The sequence below is a fragment of the Mobula birostris genome, chromosome 1 (assembly GCF_030028105.1).
Source record: "Mobula birostris isolate sMobBir1 chromosome 1, sMobBir1.hap1, whole genome shotgun sequence".
Lineage (NCBI taxonomy): Eukaryota > Metazoa > Chordata > Chondrichthyes > Myliobatiformes > Myliobatidae > Mobula > Mobula birostris.
The window spans coordinates 87,475,218-87,498,205 of NC_092370.1; the positions used below are offsets into that span (position 1 = coordinate 87,475,218).

Below are 22,988 nucleotides of genomic sequence, written 5' to 3' on the forward strand. Positions count from 1 at the left end.
CCTGAATATATTTAATCACCATTCTGCCTCAGTGTATCAATCCTTTAAAGTGTAAAGTTGTTGCAAAATCAGAGTTGTAAAGTATACTGAATCCTAAAATAAATAAAGGCAGGGAAGTCAGATTAACCTTTTATAAAAGACTGATAAAACCAGAACTACATTATTATTATTATTATGATGACAAAGAAGCCATTCAGCCCATCCTGTTCCCCCAGCAGTTCCATTCCAGCTTGCAAATTATTCTGTCTCTCTCTCACACACCCGCACACACAATCATACTCATCAATTCCCCTTAGGTTCTTCTCATGAATTACCAACACTAGTAGTAACCAACTAGCTACAAATCAATTGTTTTATTAATTGGAGCAATTCTAGTCATCTAACTTTGGGATAGGGTACAGAAGAGATTAACAATATGCTTGAAAAGAAAAATCAAGCTGCTGGAGGAGTTCAGCAGATCAGACAGTATCTACAGAGGGAAATCAACAGTCAGCGTTTTGAGTTGAGACCCTTCATCTGGACTGATCAGGAAATGGATCTCAACCCAAAATATGTGGGCAGCAGCTAAAACACACAAAGGGTCCATTTGCATTTTGGGAACCTTCAATTCTCACCGTCTTTCAGTGAGATTAGCTGAATGATGTTCAAGCTAATCAGTGCTACCGAGGTAATTGGAGGTGAAGTGATCCATTGACAGGAACAGTCTAACCTGTGAGTTACAGTTGGTTGATGTAAGGTGCATTTGGCCCATGTCCCTCTGAAGCTTTCCTATCCATGTCCTGTGCAAATGGCTTTTAAATGCCATAATTGTACTTGCCTCCACCACTTCCTCCGGCAGCTCGTTCTGCATGCTCATCACCTTCTGTCTGAAGAAATTGCTCATGTCCTTTTTAAATCTTTCCCATCTCACTTTAAACCTATGCTCTTCCGTTTTGGGCTTCCTCGCCCCAAGCAAAAGGCTTTGGCTATTGTCCTTATCTATACTCCTCATTACTTTATATAATCCTGCAAGATCACCCTTCAACCTCCTATGATCCGGGGGAAAATATCCCAGCTTATCCAACCTCTCCTTAGTATTCAAGCACTGCAGTCCCAGTAATATCCTCATACATCTTTTTTGAATCTCTGCAGTTTAATGATATCCTTCCTTCAGAAGGGCGACCAGAAATTCACACAATGCTTGAACTTGTTCCATTTCTGGTGACTTTTCCCTTAAAATACTATCTCAGTTGCCAATTATTTCTCCTGCCTTGACCTGTTTCATTTAAAATCTGTTCCCTTCTGATCCTTCCCAATCCTCGTGAAACCCTGAGTCATCAATGTTGTTTCTCATAGGACACAGAGCATTGAACAGTGCAGCACCTCAAAAGGCCATTCGGCCCACAAGCAGACATCCCACCCTGCAAAAACTCATTTCAGGGAGGTCTCAACCAGAAATCTCAACCTCATAGCAGTCTGTGTCAATGAATTTGTTAATTTTGCAAGACATCAGATTCACAGAGACAGCTGACCTCTGAATTCTGTCTTAATGTGCCATGTTCACAATAGCTGCTGCCTTGGTTGATGAGCAGGCAGAGTTTTTTGCTATTTCTGAATCAGGAAACATGTTCCTGAATAGCTTGCCTGTGTGCTTGCACCTGGAATGGTAGGTTATGCTCAATAATGAAAGATGTAAAGTACACCTCAGCTCTAGTGACCTTCTCTGCCAGACCTTGGTTTTCTGCTGAAAAGAACTGTGAAATACTTGAGCAGCTTTCCCTGCGCTTAGCCTCCCTAATATGTTGTGGACTCTAAAAGAAATAAAAGCATAAGGTGTATCCTTATTACTGGTGTGCGCCGCTTAACGTCCATTTGGACAACGTCCGATCGCATATATGTAGTCACACACACATATTGCCTGCAATAGTCGGGATCAGAACTTACTTTTTTACATCGAAATGGGGGATTTTAAATGAGTGATTTAGAAGTTCTGTATCTTCAAGTTTATTGTCATCTGGCTGATTGTCCACAAACAAAACAACCTCTGTCTGGACCACTGTGTAGCCACAATACATATATCACGCACACCACGTAAAACAATATATTACCACATTCTTTAATAAAGTGTAATTCAAAATGCATATAAAGTGCGCAGCACAGGTAAACAGTTCGCTGTCCTAATGACGAGACCTCGGTGGTGGCTGGGTATTTATTAAAATCAGTTTTTCTTCTGAAAACGGCTGCGCTTAAACCCAGCCCATCATGGGCTTCGATGTACCTGTAAGTGGAAGTGTTTCAGGAAAAGAACTCCAAAGAATTTGCTTGCTGCGAGCGCATTTTTAAAGGTGTCTTTGCAGACGATTTTGGAATTTCGCTCCAATTTAAACCCCGCTCTAATCCCCTTTAAATTGACTTTAAAGCCCGCCCACAGAGAAAACTGATTAGTCTCTCTTTGTGCTAAGTAGACCTATCAGGATGTTCTCTGTCTCTCTGTCACTCTCTCTCTCTCCTCCCCCTCCCTCCCACCCTCTCCCCCTTCCCCTCTCTCCCTCCCTCCCTCTCGCTTTCAAAAAAATCGATTTCCGAGAGATTGTATATAATTTGCGGATGTCAGGGAGCCACTGTCGATATGTGGGAATCTCCCGGAACTTCCGGGAGAGGTGGGATGTCTGCACAAGATTGTTGCAAAAAAGAAAAGTAACTCAATGCCTCCAAAGCCTCCACATCCTCCTTATAATGGCGCTACCAAAATTAAAAGGAATTGTGCCTTCTCCCTTCACAGACCAGCTGAGTGTGGCCAGCACTTTGTAACGTCAAGTCGAGTCAAGTGAAGTTTGTTGATGTTTAACTATATACAATGGCATGCAAAAGTTTGGGCACCCCGGTCAAAATTTCTGTTACTGTGAATAGCTAAGTGAGTAAAAGACGAACTGATTTCCAAAAGGCATGAAGTTAAAGATGACACATTTCTTTAATATTTTAAGCAAGAAAACTTTTGTATTTCCATCTTTTACAGTTTCAAAATAACAAAAAAGGAAAAGGGCCTGAAGCAAAAGCTTGGGCACCCTGCATGGTCAGTACTTAGTAAGACCCCCTTTGGCAAGTATCACAGCTTATAAACGCTTTCTGTAGCCAGCTAAGAGTCTTTCAATTCTTGTTTGGGGGAATTTTCACCTAGTCTTCCTTGCAAAAGGTTTCTAGTTCTGCGAGATTCTTGGGCCATCTTGCATGCACTGCTCTTTTGAGGTCTATCCACAGATTCTCGATGATGTTCAGGTCAGGGGACTGTGAGGGCCATGGCAAAACCTTCAGCTTGTGCCTCGTGAGGTAGTCCACTGTGGATTTTGAAGTGTGTTTAGGGTCATTATCCTGTTGTAGAAGCCATCCTCTTTTCATCTTAAGCTTTTTTACAGACGGTGTGATGTTTGCTCCCAGAATTTGCTGGTATTTAATTGAATTCATTTTTCACTCTACCAGTAAATGTTCCCCATGCCACTGGCTGCAACACAGGCCCAAAGCATGATCGATCCACCCCCATGCTTAACAGTTGGAGAGGGGTTCTTTTCATGAAATTCTGCACCCTTTTTTCTCCAAACGTACCTTTGCTCATTGAGGCCAAAAAGTTCTACTCAAAAGGTTCAAAGGAACATCTAAACAAGCCTGATGCATTTTAGAAACAAGTCCTGTTTGTCTGATGAAGTTAAAATAGAACTTTTTGACTGCAATGAGCAAAGGTATGTTTGGAGAAAAAAGGGTGCAGAATTTCATGAAAAGAACACCTCTCCAACTGTCAGGCACGGGGGTGGATCGATCATACTTTGGGCTTGTGTTGCAGCTGGTGGCACGGGGAACATTTCACTGGTAGAGGGAAGAATGAATTCAATTAAATACCAGCAAATTCTGGGAGCAAACATCACACCGTCTGTAAAAAAGCCGAAGACGAAAAGAGGATAGCTTCTACAACAGGATAATGATCCTAAACACACCTCAAGATCCACAATGGACTACTTCAAGAGGTGCAAGCTGAAGGTTTTGCCATGGCTCTCACAGTCCCCTGACCTAAACATCATCGAGAATCTGTGGATAGACCTCAAAAGAGCAGTGTATGCAAGACGGCCCAAGAATCTCACAGAACTAGAAGTCTTTTGCAAGGAAGAATGGGCGAAAATCCCCCAAACAAGAATTGAAAGACTCTTAGCTGGCTACAGAAAGCGTTTACAAGCTGTGATACTTGCCAAAGGGGGTGTTACTAAGTACTGCCATGCAGGGTGCCCAAACTTTTGCTTCAGGCCCTTTTCCTTTTTTGTTATTTTGAAACTGTAAAAGATGGAACTAAAAAAGTTTTCTTGCTTAAAATATTAAAGAAATGTGTCATCTTTAACCTTATGCCTTTTGGAAATCAGTTCTTCTTTTACTCGCTTAGCTATTCACAGTAACAGAAACTTTGACCACAGGTGCCCAAATTTTTGCATGCCACTGTACATATAAAACTATATAATGTATGTAGAAACGAGACAATGTTTCTTCGAACCAGGGTGAAAAGCACGTAACATATGATAACTTATGAAGGCAAGGATAAAATCTACAGATGAATCACACATAAATAATAAACTAAAGTGCATGAATATTAAATATTGTAAGGCACGGAACAGATTACCTGAATAATATGCGGAAGGGAGTACAGAAGCCTAATGGCCTGTGGGAAGAAACTGTTTCTCGTTCTTGTTTTCATTCGTCATAATCTCTCACCTGATGGTAGAAAGTCAAAGAGGATGCTGGATGGATGGGTGGGATCCTTAATAATAACAAAGGCTCTGTTCACGCAGCACTCCTGCTAAATGTCCGCAATGGATGGTAGGGAGATCCCTATGATACTCTCAGCTGTTCTCACAGTCCTTTGTAGGGACTTCTGATCCAATGTTCGCCTGCTCCCATACCAGATGGAGATGCACTCCTGCTAAATGTCCGCAATGGATGGTAGGGAGATCCCTATGATACTCTCAGCTGTTCTCACAGTCCTTTGTAGGGACTCCTGATCCAATGTTCGCCTGCTCCCATACCAGATGGAGATGCAACTTGTCAGGATGCTCTCAATGGTGCTGCTATAAAATACAATTAAGATGTGAGGGGGTGGTGCAGTTGGAGCCTTGCTTGCCTCTGTCTCCTTAGAAAGTGGATGTGCTGCTGTGACTTCTCGCTCAGGGAGGTGATATTAGGGGACCAGGTGAGGTCATCCGAGATCTAAAGCCCCAGGGTTGGTGCATTTAATTCTCTCTATATGTATTCGGAGAGAGGGATGGTTTGTCTCCACTTCCTGAAGTCCACAATGATCTCCTTTGTCTTCTCCATGTTCAGATTTACATTATTCTTCTCACACCAGCCGCTCCACTTCCTCTCTATACTCCATCTTGTCATTGGTCTTGATAAGGCCAACCACTGCTGTGTTATCCGCTAACTTGATGACACGGTTTGAGTTGGATTCTGCGACACAATCGTGCGTCAGCAGCGGGCTGAGCACACAGCCTTGAGGGTCTCCAGGGTTCAGTGTGACGGGACTAGAGATGTTGCAGCCCACAAAGACTGAACGTGGCCTTACCAGTAAGAAGTCCAGTATCCAATTGCAGAGGGAGGTGTTGAGACCCAGCGAGGACAGTTTCTCCATCAGTTTCTGAGGTATCATAGCGTTGAATGCCGAACTGAAGTCTGTAAATAGCAGTATGGCATATGGACCCCATTTTCCAGGTGGGAGAGGACAGAGGCTATTGCATCATCTGTGGATCAATTTGAACGATTAGCGAACTGGAAAGGGTCCAGTGTAGCTGGGAGAAAGGCTTTAATGTGCTCCATGAGCAGCAACTCAAAGCATTTCATAATGGCTGATGCTGATGCTACCAGCCAATAGTCACTTGGGCAGGTAACTGTCGCCTTCTTTGGCACTGGAATAATGGCTGCCGCCTTGAAAACCAAGGGGACAATGGATTGTTCCAGAGAGATGAAAAATCCAGGGGACAATGTAGACAAATATAAACAACCATATAAACAAGTTGTTGGTTATTAAGTTAACAAAATAATACCAATAGTTTAGAAAATATCTTAAACTACTTAACTCATAAGAAACCCAGAGATACCTACTCAAAAGTAAAGCTGACCAAGGCCTCCTGTGGCAACGTGCCTAATCAACCCTGCAACTAGCACCATACAATGAAGCACCTACACACTTGAGAACAATATGTCATTCTCACTCAGTTTACACAGGACGATCTCTGTATACACTGGGACACCACAACGTATGTCACACTGCACATCCTCTGCTAGAACCCAATGCAAAGCAACCCCACCCTCACCAAAACAGCAGAGAATTTAAAACTCCAGTCTTACCAATGAAGTCAAAGTACATTTCTGAAGGTGTAATTAAAACCAGCTGATCCATAACATCTGCATTGCGATGCATATATTTGTTTTAAAGTCAGTGAGACATTCCCTAAGAATGTCAGGTAGCCATGGAATTAGTTATCAAACTCACTTTGGATTTTACCACTTGAGAATTTCATCCAAGAGAGCGAGAGACAAAATAAACAATTTTTCTCTGCAGATGCTCACCATAAAACTTGGCTCAAAGCATAAGAGATGGTTAGATTTAGTCATACAGAGAAGAAGCAAGGAACCAAGTCATTCAACCCATCAGCTCCACTCTAACAACCAATCATTGGCACCAATCCTACAGTAATCCTCTTTTACTCCTCACATTTTCACAATTCCTCCAGATTCTACACTTACCTACACACTAGGGACAACATACAGTGGCCAAATAACCTACCAACATGTAAGAAATCAGAGCACATGGAGGCAACCCATGCTGTTACAGACAGAATGTACAAATTCCGTACAGATAATTCAGGTTTGAATCCAGCTCCCTGGTGCTGAGGCAACAGCATGACTAACAATGCTGTTGTGCTCCCCAGTTTGTGCGAAAGCCCAGATTAAAGATATTGCATAAGATTTCAGAGCAGGCAATGAATTACAGTCACTTGGGGAGCTGTTGACTCTGTGGATTACGAGGGACAGCAAAGAAATCTCTGAAGAAATTTAACTCAACATCAACTCTGATAAGTTTAACCCGCTTAAGTCAGAACCATCCTGATGGTCCTCTTGTCTCCACCGGAGAGCTGGGCCACTCCAGATATCCCACTGAGCCAAGAACTGAACAATCAAATGCAGAAGCAACAGAACTCTGACTTCCAAGCTAAATCTAACCAAAATGTTTCTGGTTCTTCACCATTTTGTTGCCTCACAGCACTACCTCGATTCAACCAGTTTACAGATCAACTCTGGTTGACATTTCAGAAATATTAGTGTCTTCTCACTGAGCAGAGGACATTGTAACATCCCATTCAGTTTAGTCTCATTTTCCATTTCAGGATAAAGTAACTTCTCTTTTTGGAAGAAGTTGAATGAGCTAGAAATGCTGCAACAATCCCATATTTTAGTGGTGAGTGATACTTACTATTGTGCACAGTCGATGAGCTGGTACTCATTTGATCTTTCAAAGCATGCCTTCACACCCTCGTCATCCCAAAGTGCTTTTGCATGATCGAAAAATTCCTGCAAATAGGAAAAAAGTTTATGTTAAATACAAAGTTCCAAAAGCACAATGTGAAACAAGCATCTTTTCATCTGAAACATAATGACATTGGTCCTGACGAAGGGTCTCGGCCTGAAACGTTGATTGTACCTCTTCCTAGAGGTGCTGCCTGGCCTGCTGAGTTCACCAGCAACTTTGATGTGTGTTGCATAATGACATTGGTATTAGTTTATTATCGTTACATGTATCCAGATACAGTGAAGAGTTTGCACTGCATACTGTTTATATAGATCAAATCATTACACAGTGCGTTGAGGTAGAACAATGTAAAACAGTAACAATGCAGACGAAGTGTAAAAGCTATAGTAAAAATGCAGTGCAGGTAAACAACAAAGTGAAAGATCATAACAAGATAGATCGTGAGGTTAAGAGCTCATATCATACAGAAGGTCCATTCAAAAGCTGGAGAACAATAGAATAACTGTCCTTGAGCCTGGTGGTATGTGCTTTCAGGCTGTCGCATGTTCTGCTTGATGATGCAAATTTGATCCAAATGAGTTTTCCAAGTATTTATGGTCCACATCTGCCTTCTCCACCCCAGTTTCCATTGATTAGAACTTGGGATTCAAGAGTTATCTCATGAGTAAGGAGCAAGCCTTTAGGTAAGAGTGTGCAGCAACAGAGAGGAGAGCAGGAGACTACTATATGGCACCTGGAACCTGCTCTGATGGTTGCCCCTAACTCCCGTCTCTTATCTGTTCTCCTTTGCTCTCTGGAATTTCAATCAGATGCAGATTCAAATTACATTACTGTCAAACATTTGGAATTTATTTATTATTGTCACACGAACTGATCCATACAGATCATTTCAAAACATAAGTACATTGAGGCACTGCACCAAGGTGCAATGACATTCCTTGCTCCTAATACATCTGATCCTGAGAGTATCTGATAGGGGAAAAACTGAGAAGATGCTTCTTCTGGTAGAGGAATTATTGACTAAAGGGACACAGACTCGGGATAAATGGGTCCCCCATTTATAATTTTCTTCTCTCAGAGAGTTGTGAATGTTTGTTATTATCACAGAAAGCAGTGAATGCTGAATCTCTGAATATGTTGAAGGTTAATCATGGGAAATCAACACTGATCAAGGTGAACAGGTATAAGTGAGGAACTGAAGCTAATGGTCAGGCTATCCAAGACCTTAGAGCACGTTCCAATAGCCAAGCTGTCAATCCCTGCTCCGCTCTCTCATGTTCCACACTACTGCCGTGATCTGGGAGAAAGAAAATCTCCTACTGAATACTTTAGATGGCAATCTATTATTCACAGCTTTATAAATTTGACCTGATTCTATTTAGCTGATGTTGATCTTTGATTATTTTGATGAATGAAATATTATTTGTTTATTTATAGATACAGCATGGTAACTACAAACCTGCAAACACCCAATTACACCCATGTGGGATGAAACCCCCACTGTCACAGACAGACTGTACAAACTGATTGGAGACAGCAGCGGAATTGAACCCAGATCGCTGGCGCTAATAGTGTGACGCTAAACATGATGTTACCAAGCCCCCCCACCGAACTGAGGTCTCTGCACATGTCCTGTGGCTGGACGTGCTGGATGAGTGTGCAACTGCTTTACCCAAAGATGGAAAGGCTTGGTATGGAAACACCTACAAAAGGTAGTGCATAGAGCCCAGTCCGTCATGGATAAAGCTTTCCACACCATTGAGCACATCTAAATGGAATGTTTTCACAGGAAAGCAGTATCCATTATCAAAGACCCCCGCCCCATCCCACCCCACAATCACCCAGACCTTGCTCTTTTTTCGCTGCTGCCATCAGGAAGGTGGTACCAGGAGTCTCAGGACCCACACCACCAGATTCAGAAACAGCTATAACCATCGCTCCCCCACCCCCAAAACCATCAGGGTCTTTAACTTCACTTGCCCTATCACCGTACTGTTCCCATAACCTATGGACTCACTTTAAAGGACTCTTCATCTCGTGTTCCCGAAATTTACTGTTTATTTATTTATTTATCCATCCTTTTCCTTATTTGCATAGTTTGTTGTTTTTTTGCACATTGGCTGTTTGCCTGATTTTTCATTGATTCTATTGTGTTTCTTGAATTTACTGTGTAAGCCTGCATGAAAACAAATCTCAGGGTTGTATCTGGTTATATAGATGGTATATGATAATAAATTTACTTTGAACTTTGGAAGTCTCTCATTAATGGTTACAAAGCTCTGAATTTGTGTGTTTGACTAATAATAATTTTATCTTTTATAAATCATTTGAAAATCAAAGGAATACAATTTTCCACACTGGGCCTGAAGATTCTTCAAACAAAGAACAAAAGAGAGAAAATGCTTTAATAAAAAAGTAACACAGTCCACACTTCTTCTCTACCTTTTTGTTTAGACAAATACAAAGGACAGACCGTAGATACCCAGAAGGATGTCTGTGCTTTGACAGAATATTTTACCACCCCATAAAATAAAGTTGCCTTTCACTGTACTAGTGTTACAGAACGTCTCAATGATCAAAATTATGGTTAAAATGCATAGCCATTCCCTATTAGTAAAGCTTGACAATCTCCTGCCCTTTGGTTTAAGAAGCTTTCCTGACAAGCTGATGATCGATAATGCTATAGCAATTTTTCCCGAAATGAAAAATTCAGCATCAAGATTGAACAGTTGGGTAATATTAAACAGATGTGTGGTTAGTGACATTAGTAAAAAGAACAAGCTTACTGACTGATATTCTTCCATTCTTGTCGACACAAATACCTTGTCATGGAATCATATCGCATGAAAACAGATTCTTCAGCCCATCAACTACGAACCATCAAGCAACCATTCACACTCATGCTAATCCCATTTTTAAATTCTCCTTACTTCTCATCAATTTAGCAGTTGGTGCTACCATTCACTTGCACGGGTAACCTACCAAACTGCACATCTTTGGGATGCTCTCACAGAGAGAATGAGCAAACTCCACATGGGCAGTGCCGGAGACCAGGGTTGAATTTGGGTCACCAAACTCTGAGACAACAGCTCTAATACCAGAGGCCACTGTGCTGCTGCACTTAAATTAGGAAAAAGGCTGGGAGAAGAATTCAGATGAAAGACCAAGGAACTATTTTGGCATGAGATTAGGGAAGAAGTGTCAGCTGGATTTCAACTTCCCAACCCAAGTCCAATCGATGTCACACCCCAGAGCCCAGTGTATCTGGCAAGTACAAGAAGAATGTCTGTGGTTGCAGAAGGGCTGTGGTTAATGAGTGGAGGCAGATCTTCTTTTAATGCTTAAGCATCTGGACACCAAAGCTCAGAAAGCTACGGACCAAGTGCTGGAATATGGGGCTGGTACAGATGAATATTTGATAGTCAATGTAGACATGATAGGCCAAAAGGCCTACTTCCCCACTGTATGACTGTAAAATTCCAGGTGTGGCTCAGTTACCCATGGGTTGGCCCATTGGTGGGAGCAAAAGTTAAAGTATCTGGAGCGTGCAGTCTAAATCAAGGACCCTTCCCACTCATCATTCTCTTTCCTTCTCTTTCTCATCAGGCAGGAGACACAAAATCCAGAGAGCACATGCCACCAGATTCAGTGACATCTTCTACCCTGCTATTATCAGAAGTTTGAACAACTTGTGTGCTAATGATGAATTCTTGAAGTCTTGATCTTCCAATAGAGCTTGTTGCAACCTTTGCACCTCAGTTGTTTACCTGCAGTGCACCTTGTAACTGCTTTCCTCTTCACTACCTTGATCTACTTGTATATGGCATGATCTCTGCAGATGCTATGCAACAAGAGCTTTGCAATGTACCTCAGCACAAATGAGACAAATAAACCAATACCTATACTGAAATATATGCCAAATGAGAGCAACCAGTTAAGCAACACATACCGTACAACCCGCTGGAGGAACTCAGCAAGTCAGTCAGTATCAATGGAGGGGAATGGACAGTGAAGGGTTGAGACTCTTCATCAGGACTCAGCAATTCCAGCATCTACAGCATCAGTTGTGTTTATGATTTGCCGCCAGTTAAAGATGTTATTAAATAGATAGATAGATAGATATACTTTATTAATCCTGAGGGAAATTTGGTGGCAAGAGTGCCGAAACGATGTACAAAGTTTGAGGCAGATACTATTATTCCGTGTGGGCTGACCAGAGTTTTCTAGAGCTGCAACATTACCTCTTGGCTCTTGAACTCAGTCCCTGACTAATAAAGGCAAACTCAGCAGGTGCCGTTTTAACTACCCCATCAGCTTGCACAGCAACTTTGAGGGATCTATGGCCTCGGACCCTAAGTCTGAGAGAGAATGGACAAGGGCATTATGGGACTGGCAACCACAACATCAGTCTGCATTTACACAGCACCTCTAATGGAGTGAGATAACTCAAGGGCTTCACATGACAGCACCTAAGCAACACACAGCACTGAGTCTTGCAGGGAGGTCGTTGAAGAGACTGGCCAAAGCTGTGGGTTTAGGAAGAGTCGGAGATCCAGGGAAGGGTTGCCAATGCTTATGAGCTCAGTAACTGAAGGCAAGGTCTTCAATGGAAGAATGATTAAGTTTGGGGATTGTTGAAAAGACAGAAATGAAAGAGTGCAGAGGGACTGGAGAAGGCAACGGAGACAGAGAGTCCCAGTCTTTGAGTGGAATAGAAAATATTTGGTTAAAATATTCTTAAATACAGAAAATAAAACTATTGTTATATCATTGTGAAAGCTACTCATATCCACATTTTCAATGATGTTGCAAGCCTTGACCACTTAAAACAAAGACTAAACACCCAAGAGTTTAGAAACAGCAAAAGTTCACAACAGAGTCTCTAAATCAGAAATCTAGTCTAACACTCCAGTGCCAAACATGGCTAGAACAAGTTAAACTAAGACACTGCCTGAGCCCTCAGATAGATTTAGAGGATCCCAAACCCAGAGAACTTCCAAATGGACCACAACCTTGTTTGGAGGCTTGCATGCCTCAATGATTTGGAGAACAATATTGACTCTAGTCAGGTCTTTATGCTCTGACTCTTGGTAGGGTTACTCATAGAAAACAGGTCAAAGGGTAGTGGACAGACTAAGCATGGTCCACCAGTCCTCCAGGTTTGGGGGTTCAGCTCAGGGCTAATAACCCTGACCGGTAAAACAAAACTGTTACCGAAACAGCAATAAAGGATGCTCCTACATCTGATTGCGACGGTATTCCTGAGACTTCCGTCCAGGACTTGCATGACTGACAGTAGTGAAAACTGAGGCTTTTTTAACACAACGGGAAACTCTGAACACTGCCAGAGATGGACAACCTCCACTGCTGCCCTAAATGCCAGTGGCATAACAAGCAGTAAGTAAGTAAAACAGGAGAAGCAGCCTTGATGTCTTGGCTGGAATCTGTTAGGATAGGAAGCGTTCAGACAGATATGGGCTGAAGGACCTGCTTCATGTTCTGTGCTCCTCTTTTGATGGCACTATTCAGAAAGGTTCTCTAGTCATTGACATATCTGGGGAAGCTTGCTATCTGAAAATTAGCTGTCTTCTTTCCTGGATTACAAACATGACCATGCATGTAGTATCTGGTCGGCTGTTAGGTGCCTTGGAAGATCATTTATCCCGAATGGTGCAACATAAAACTTTGTTTCCCTTTCTTACTGGAGTTCATTATAACAAATTGCCAGGAGATCAACATAACTGAAGGAGGTATTTTCAGTAAACATTGCATCTACACCTGGGCAATGGTCGATGAGTCATTAAAAGTCTTTAAAAATTGTCACCTCAGCTCCCAAAGGATTAAATTAGCAACAGGACTTTTCCCAGTATACTACTTGTTTGTGCTGCTTACTCTGTCCACTGCGCGTCAGACTCCAGGGAGTGGGCACCTCTGTGATGTTGCCTTCTTCTGAGGCGGTCCCTCAGAACCGAGGATGACTTGCTTCTAGTCCAGCTGTCCAGGTTCTATGTTGGCTAATGCAGCCACCTTGGGACTCACAGATTTTTTTTCTACAGGGAGGTGAGGTGGAGTGCTCTTTCCACTATCTACGCTGGATTTCCACGTGCTCCCAATTCATAGACTAGGGGTTCTCGAAGCCATCCCAGATGTTCTCCAGTTTATTTTTGTGTGCTACAGAGTGACACAATGAGTAGAGCAGCATCTCGTAGCTTCAGTAATCCAGGTTCAATCCAGACCTCCTGTGCTGTCTGTGTGGAGTCCGCATGTTCTTCCTTTGCAGACTTTCTCGGGATGCTCTGGTTTCCTCTCATATCCCAATATGTATGTTGGTAGGATAATTGTCTCCGGTGGTAGAATCTAAGAGGAGTTAATTGGAATATGGGAAGAAAAGCAATTTGGACAGGTATTGGCATTGGTATATTATTGTCACGTGTAGTTCAGGTAAACAATAAAGTGCAAGATCAAAACAAGGCAGATTGTGGGGTTCAGAGTCCATTTTATTGTAATAGGGAACCACTTAATAATTTTACTACAGCAGGGTAGAAGCTGTCCTTGAGCCAAGTGATAGGTGCTTTCAAGCTTCTGTATCTTCTATCTAATGGGAGAAAGCAGAAGAGAGAATGTCTGGGTGGATGGGGGGGGTCTTTGATTATGCTGGTTGCTTTACCGAGGCAGCAGGTCATACAGACAGAGTCCACGGAGGGGGGGGCTGGTTTCTATGATGTCCTGAGCTGTGGCCACAACTCTCTGCAGTTTCCTCTGGTCATATACAGAGCAGTTACCATACAAAGCTGTTATGCATCGAGACAGGTTGTTTTCTATGGTGCTTCAATCAATCAATCAATAAATAAATAAATATAATCTCTCTATTTATTTAGAGATACTGCACGGAACAGCCCTTCCCACCCCTTGAGCCGTGCTACCCAGTGACCCACTTACTTAACCCAAGCCTAATCACAGGACAATTTACAATGACTAACCAGTACGTCTTTGCACTGTGGGAGGAAACTAAAACACCCGGAGGAAACCCATGCTCGTACGGCAAAAACATACAAACTTTATTGCAGAGGACGCTGGAATTTATCTTCATGGTCCAATGGCAAGCGTTGATGAGGATATACCAGATTTCTTTACGAACATGGACAAGAAAAGGTTTAGATGGATATGGGTCAAGCATAGGTAGCTGGGACTAGCTTAGTTTTATTTATATATTTGGAAGCACAGCATGGTATAGGCCCTGTCAGCCACTCGAGATGCACCAAAGTAACCCGGTTTGTGACAGGACAATTTACAATGACCAATTAACCTACTAACCAGTACGTCTTTGAACTGTAGGAGGAAACTGGAGGGCCCAGTGAAAACCCACGCTTTCCAGGGGGAGGATGTAAAGACTCCCTGCAGATGACGTTGGAATTTAACTCCGAACTCCGATGTCCCAACCTTAGGTGAGAATGGACAAATTGGGCTAAGGGTAACCCACACAAAATACTGGAAAAACCCTGCAGGCCAGGCAGCATCTATGGAAAAAAGTACAGTCGACATTTTTGGATGTGGCCGGAAACCAGAGTACCTAGGAGAAGCCTACACAGTCACAGGGAGAATCTGCAACTCTACACAGACATCAGCTAGGTCAGGACTGGATCCATTTTGTGGTGCTATGAGGCAGTGGCTCTGAATGCTGAGCCACACCTTTTGAGAACATCCTTGCATCCTTTCTCTGTCCATCCTGACAATCTCTTAATGTGATGGAGTTCATAGCAGAATACCTCGTTTGAGTGTCAGATATTTGGTGGTGAACATAAGCCTGTACACCAGGCTTAAGAACAGATTCCAACCCACTCTGGTAAGACTCCTGAACAGACATCTGGTATGAGCCTCTTGACTTTACCTAGTTATGATCATGCATTTTATTGTTTATCTGCATTGTTCCCTGTAGCTGTTACACTTCATTCTGCATTGTTATTGTTTTTCCTTGTTGTAGCTCAGTGCATTGTGTAGCGACATTATCTGTATGAATGGTATGCAAGGCAGGCTTTTCTTGGTACATGTAGCAATTATAAACCAATACCAGCATTATACCAGTAATGGTGTCTGTCTATCGGAGCCCATGGTGCACAATGAGAGCTTTAATATAGGGAACGATGCCTGGTAGGAGACACTGACATCACTTTGCTTATTCATCCAGTGAATCGGGAGTATTTTGTGGAGAAAAAGTCGACGTTACCCTGCAGTGATGAGAAGTGCCTGCTGTAGGTAATGCATGTCTCATGAGCACAGAAGCAGAGTTCAGTAAATGGAACAATAATCTGCTGCAGGAACTCAGGAGGCTGAGCAACATCTATGGGAGTAGCATTGTTTTTCCAGATTTCAGCATCTGCAGTCTCTTTTGTCAGCAATCTAATAAACTCTGACTCTATTAACCAACTAAACAATCTTTCCGATTGTTGAACCTCCAATCTTATAACAGAGAAATCCATCATCCCAGCTTAATGCCTCAACACTACTGATATTTTTAATATGAAACATTGCTTCAAATTACAGAGATGCACTAAACCACAGGATCTCGAGGTACCATATATGTGGTCTAAGTACACAAATGTTTCTGTAACGAGGCACTTAGTGGACACAACAGAGGCTGCTTGTGCTCATGTTGACTCCTAGAAGTTGCCAGAGTATAAAGGATTAATCATCTTCCTGTGGACTTACTGCTGTGACCTTTTCATTTCAGAGACATGTAGCTATGAGTTAAGCTGACGACAAACTTCACTACCTCTTCCAAAAGAATTTTCATTGGCAATGGACTTGTGCATTCAGTGCATTTGTTTTTTCTTTTGCCCAGTCTGTGCTTGAAGTTGAAGTTCAACTTGAATAAACTTGCTCTGTCTTTCAGCTCTCCAAGCATAATTCACAGGGAGGCAAACTGCAGTTGCTGATGAACGTTAGCCAAGTGAGAACTCTTACTGTGAATGCTGGCACCCTGTTGAGTGTCTGTGCCGTGCCTAAATGTCGCTTCATGTGAACATGCACAAGTGCAGAATGAAGGCCATGGCCTTCAGTTGTTTTCCCTCCTTCCTCCATCTCTGGCTGAGAATGACTCCACGTGGATTCCAACTGGAATTCCATCCCTCATCTTTCAGATCCATTCATGACAGACAACCCATAAGTGTTCAGCGTTGACTGCAACTCTGCTCTCACTGCAACCTGAGATCTTTGCCCGGTTTTGCGTCCCATCAGAAACACTCTGCTGACCTTCAGTTCTCCAGCAGCCACCATCTTGCTCTATCTCTTAAATGAAGCAGGAGTCTGACAATGCCAGAAAACCAAAACAAGAACAGACAATGCTAGAAACACTCAGTAGGGCAGGCAGCACTGAATTCAATTATCAGAGATACCCATCCTATCCTTACTCATTTATATCAAAACAGTGCTGATGTGACATTGTCCACCTGTAACAGCTAACTTCAATCTTCCCTTCTCCATTGATACTGCTTGATTTGCTGAGAATATTGTGCGTTATTTTATGTTCCAGATTTTGCTTGTTCCGCATCTCATAATTACGTTGAACTACTAACTTTAAAACCGATTACAGTACAAGCATTTATAGATAACGTTGATGGCAACAGTTCTTTATTTCAGAGAAGGGGAGTCCACAACTAGGGGGAATAGGTTTAGGATGAGAAGGGTAAGATTTAAAGGGACCAGAGGGCTTTTTATTTTTATGTAGAGGGTAGTGAGAGGAATGAGTTGCCAGAGGAAGTATTTAAGGTAGCTACAATGGTATCGATAGTATCATTTGAGAAGCATCTGGATGGGTATACGGAGGGATGGGGCTTGGAGAGATAAGGGCTGAACATGGAAAATTGGGACTAGCTGGTGGGCACTGTGGTCGGTATTGACTGATTGGGCCTGCATTCATGCTGAGTAGCTCTATGACTCTATGACCTGATGAAATAAAAGCAGACAATGTTGGAAACACTCAGCCGGTCAGACTTCTGTGGAATAAGAAATGGAGTTCATCTTTCAGGTCAAAGACCCTTTGTCAGAACACAGAGATAAATCATTAACTTGATATTTCCTTCCACAGATGCTACCTGACTTGATAAGTGTTTCCAGCGTTTTTCTACCTCGGAGCTGTCCTGGTTTGAAGTTTTACTTCATTCTTTTCCTTAATCTAGTCCTTAAAAAAATCTTTCATGATTCTTTTCATCTATCAGATATCAGGACAGCTCCTGGATACAATTTCTCCTCTGATTCTTTTTCTCCCCCCCATTGCTTTCTGATCCACCTACTTCTTGCTCTGCCCCTCTCTGGCTCTGAAAACTCCCAGCCTTTTGTTACTTCAGCTATTCAGTGAGGCCTGGCGAACAAACCCTGCACCACCTGGTCTACCTATCTCACTAATAGACGTGGAATTGGGTGTACCCACAACACCAGCAGGAAAGTATCTGTCTGTAAGAAATTAATAAGCTTTTTACAAGTCACAACCTGAATTGAGGTCCTACTCCTTAGCTTCTCAGTAGACATCAACAAGCTCACAGTTTGAACCCCAGGCAAGTCTTTGTCATCGTGCCAACACTCTTCCCTCTCTTTCTCCTCACTGATCCTTAAAAACTAATTATTTTTTGGCCAATCATCATACAAATGTTTCCAACAGAGCACTGTGGAGCCACAGTAATTAACTACTTTCAAGATTGTGTTGGATAGGATTTTGGACTAGGAGTTGGGCCAAGAGTTATGAAGGTCAGGCCAAGGTCAGCACAGTCATAATCTAACTGAATGGTAAGTCATGGTCAAGGGGTAATATAGCCTTCTCTTGCTCCTATTTAAGTTCTTCAAGTTAATATTGGACAATGCACTTGTGAATTAAGGGCATTTTATCTGCTGCTCCACAATGAACATCTTCAAGACCAGTAAAAAAAACATATTTAATGTCCACCAAGTTCAAGAAGGAACACTGTAATTATTCACTAGAACATAGAACACTACTGCACAAGCACACAATGTTGCGCTGAACTAATTAAACTAATGATTTCAAATGCCCTCTGTCAGTACACAAGTCCCTATCCCTCCATTCTCTGCATATTCGGGTGAATAAGAACCTCTTAGATGTTGCTTAGTGCTTCTAGTCAAGATGGGATTAAGCTGCAATGTTCGTCAATGTCGTGGCTCAGACTTGGTTGATTTTTAGGTTTTGGAGGGATGATTCTAGTGATAGAGTGCCGAGTTAGGGGTCAGGTTCGGAATTATTGACAGGGATGGGGGGATAGTTAGAGGTCAAGGTCGTAAATGAAGAGTCTGGGAAGGTTGGCGCCAGTGTACAACACTCCCTTGGTCAACATCTTCTAGGTAGCCCACAAAGATGTCTATTTTACTTTTCTTACATCTGTTGTTCACCTTAAATGTGTTTCTGGAATTGTTAGAGACTGCGATTTATGGTTTGGAGATTGAGTGAGTGATCCAGCACTTTGCTGTCTCTGAGAAGACTCTGGGAAGTGAGCATTGTACTCAGATAGCCTCGATGTGAAAGAAACTTAGAGACAGGACATGAGCTGATGTTCAACTCTATTTAGCCAATTAAAGTGCTGAGGAAGATTGAGACATCAAAGCAAATGCAGAAGGCAAGTGGGAGTTCAGGCCACTCACAGGCAAGGCAGGCAGTCACGCTATTAACTGTGAGGATAGCTGTGGCTGGCAGGCAGGCCTCTGTCTCGTGTGGCGTCCCTCTCATGATGAATCTCGGTGATGTTAGAGGATGGTATCATGGGTCTGCATTTATGGATTGGACTATTGCGTTTATGGACTGTGGACTTTTTCAGACTCACAGTTTTATATTCTGTTTTATTTCACCTGTTCCTTTTCCGTATTGTGCGAAGGGAGGGGGTGAGGGGTTGATGTTCCTGTTGCGTTAAGTTTTTTTGTGCAGGGTGGAGGTTGTTTGGGGGTCAATGTTCTTGTTCCATTTTAGGTGGGGTGGGGGATTTGGGGGTTGATGACTGGGATGCCTTTCTTTTTTGCATGTGGGAGGGGCTGAGTTTAATGTTTCTCTCCAGATTGACTTTCATGTTCTTCCTTAGTTTCACGGCCATCTGGAGAAGACAAATCTCAGTGTTGTATACTGCATACATACTTAGATAACAAATGAACCTTTGAATTCAAGTTCAAGTCAAAGCACTCCATGGACAAATGTGAGTGATCTTGCGGTTTGACCAGCAGGTGCTGAGGACACCATTGTTCCCAAGATTGGTGAGTGCTGGTCCTGAGTCAGAGGTCTGTACGAGCAGCAAGTCCCAAGTATGGGTGGTCTCCAAGTAACTGGGGTCCAAAGTCCACGCAAGTCCTGAAGTGGAGCAAGAATGTGCGGCGAACTAGTTGGCTGCCCCCAGCACATTCTTGTGTGTGTTGGTTGTTAACACAAACGACGTACTTCACCGTACGGTTCAATGTACATGTGAATAATAAAGCTGAATATGAATCTCTATCATATTTGCCTCTACTACCACCCATGGCAGCATATTCCAGGCACCCACTGCTGTATGAAAAACTTGCCTCACAGTTCTCCGCTGAACAACTCCTGCTCACCTTAAATGCAAACCTTTTAGTATTTGACACTTTGACCCCATTAGGTCTCCCCTCATCCTCTGCTGCTCTAGGGGGAAAAGATTCCAGTTTATCTGCTATCTCTTTATATCCCCCTTTATAGAACATAATCTCTAATCCAGCACTATCCTGGTAAATTTCTTCTGAATCCTTCCATTGCCTCTACATCCTTTCTATAATGGGTCAACTAGAACTGAATGCAATGCTCCTGATGTGGTCTAACCAGAGTTTTTACAAAGTTGAAATCTAATTTCCTGACTCCTTACTCTATCTCCATATCTGAATCGTTAAAAGCAAGCATGCTTTATGGCTTTTTTACCACCCTATTACCTTGTGTGCTCTCTTTCAGGGAGCTATGGACTTGGACCACAGTATTGCTCCATACATCAATGCTGTTAAGCGTCTTGCCATTAATTGTACTTGCCCTTTACAGTTGGTCTCCCAAAGTGCAACACCTTTAGTACAACACACAGTTAGTGAAGTTTCAGCTAAACTAATTATCAAATTAGTCTCTTCTTCTCCTGTTTGTGCAATGGCTTTCAGGGATTCTTGCTTTCTATGAGAATTGACAATCTTTATAAATCTGGGAGACATTAGCTGAGTCTAATACAGTCTCCAATTACAATCCCTGAGTCACTATCTGGGATTGGGAACCAAGCCAACATTGCCTCTCCTGACCTGCCCCAACCCAAGAATGCCTAAACTGAGAAAAAGACATGTGGTTAAGACCTGTTAATCTGGTCTAAGATGAGAATTCAATCTGCTGTCACTTAGCACTAATTCTTGGTTTCCCCAGTAATACAAAAAAATTATCCGACGCAACCTTCCAAGTAGTTAATTACTCTGACTCTACTGTGTTCTTTTGGAAATGCTGGGTGAGATGATTGGTCAAAAAGTTAGGCTTTAAAATGCAGAGGGGAGAAACAGAGGTTAATAAATTATGGGAGAGATGCTTCCAAGACTTAGCCATACAGACAGGGTATGAGGGAGCAGATGTCTTTCCTACTGTTGGTTTTATTAAAGTGCTGGGAAAATTAATTTAATTAAATGATTTAGAACAAAAAATGCACATACTTGGGTTGAGTGCATTGTTTGTTCAAAGCAGCAGTAGTTCTTATGGCCTTTTGGGCTTGCTCCATGGTTTAATAATATCCCACGCAAAATAACCTATGGCCTCACCACTATCATTCTTCCCAATGATACACAAAGTCCGCAAAGTCTGCACCGAACACCATTCACTCTGAGAATGATGGATCCTTGGACTACAGTGGAATAAAATACCAATGTACAGAAAAGGTAGAAGTTCATAACACCCAAGGAGCCCATTCTGTCCTCACTCTCATGCTGGCCAAAAGCACACTTTGAGCTAGACCCAACCCCCAGCTCTTGGTCCATAGCCTTGCAGGTTATGGTTCTTCAAGTGTTCACCCAGGTAATTTCAGGCTATGGTGAGTGCTTGTGTTTCCACCCACATTCTAGGTAATGAGCTTCTGACCTACACCACTTCAGTTATTATTTTTCACCCACCCCCACACCTTTCCTATACCTTCTCAAATCCTCCAATCAAACCAATTCAAACTTATGACCCTTTTTCAATTCATCCTAAGTTACCTTCCATAATTTCACCCCACTCTCTTCTGTTTTGAAAGAAATATTCCCACCCAACCAGTTTGTTCTCATAACCATAAAAACAAGGGAGCCCTCTCTACTGCCATTGCATTTTCCAGTGGTGTGCTGACCAGAATTGTACGCAATAGTCCAGCATGGTCTGCTAGAGAACGTGGGAGGAGACTGGAACATTTGGAGGGTGGTTACGGGAAGAACGTACAAACTCCTTACGGACACCTTGATTACAGACTCCTCACCCTGATCGGTGATTGCCGGTACGGTAAAGCGATTCCACTATCTGCTACACTACCGTACCACCCTGCCCTACCCTGTGGAATAAACAGTGACCATAATCTTCATCTACAGCCCTTGTGATATTATATACCACTGTAAGGCCAACCTTCAGACTCCTGCACTCCAGAGAACAATACATCAGTCTATCCAGCCTCCCCTTACAGGTGAACCCCCGATCACTCTCCGGCCCCCCGCGCTCAACCTTGTCCCAGAAACATCCTAATGAATCTTTCCTACAAACACCAGGCCTCACCCCTGCTCTATCCTAGTTACTCATAGTCCTCAATTCCTTAATTTTTAAAACATTTCTGCTCTTACTTAACTTTTTCCAATTACTTAGTCTCTACAACCTTTGGGGGTGAGAAATCCAGCAATTCACCACTCAGTACTCAATAAAAGGTTCAAGATAAGTGTCAAGCAACACACATCAAAGTTGCCGGTGAATGCAGCAGGCCAGGCAGCATCTCTAGGAAGACGTGCAGTCGACGTTTCAGGCCGACACCCTTCGTCAGGACTAACTGAAGGAAGAGTGAGTAAGGGATTAGAAAGTTGGAGGGGGAGGGGGAGATCCAAAATGATAGGAGAAGACAGGAGGGGGAGGGATGAAGCCAAGAGCTGGACGGGTGATAGGCAAAAGGGGATACGAGAGGATCATGGGACAGGAGGTCCGGGAAGAAAGACAAGGGGGGGGACCCAGAGGATGGGCAAGAGGTATATTCAGAGGGACAGAGGGAGAAAAAGGAGAGTGAGAGAAAGAATGTGTGCATAAAAATAAGTAACAGATGGGGTACGAGGGGGAGGTGGGGCCTAGCGGAAGTTAGAGAAGTCGATGTTCATGCCATCAGGTTGGAGGCTACCCAGACGGAATATAAGGTGTTGTTCCTCCAACCTGAGTGTGGCTTCATCTTTACAGTAGAGGAGGCCGTGGATAGACATGTCAGAATGGGAA

The 22,988-nt window shown here is 42.8% G+C and overlaps 1 protein-coding gene across 4 annotated transcripts in view; it reads right to left on the reverse strand.

Annotated features, from left to right (window-relative positions):
* LOC140198013 (guanine nucleotide-binding protein G(s) subunit alpha-like) overlaps positions 1 to 22,988 on the reverse strand; it is a 385,133-nt gene that overhangs the window by 124,422 nt on the left and 237,723 nt on the right. For all 4 annotated transcript variants that reach the window (XM_072258809.1, XM_072258820.1, XM_072258837.1 and 1 more), the window contains exon 5: positions 7,484 to 7,581. In XM_072258809.1, the coding sequence (XP_072114910.1) occupies positions 7,484 to 7,581 (98 nt within the window). The remainder of the gene's footprint in view (positions 1 to 7,483; positions 7,582 to 22,988) is intronic.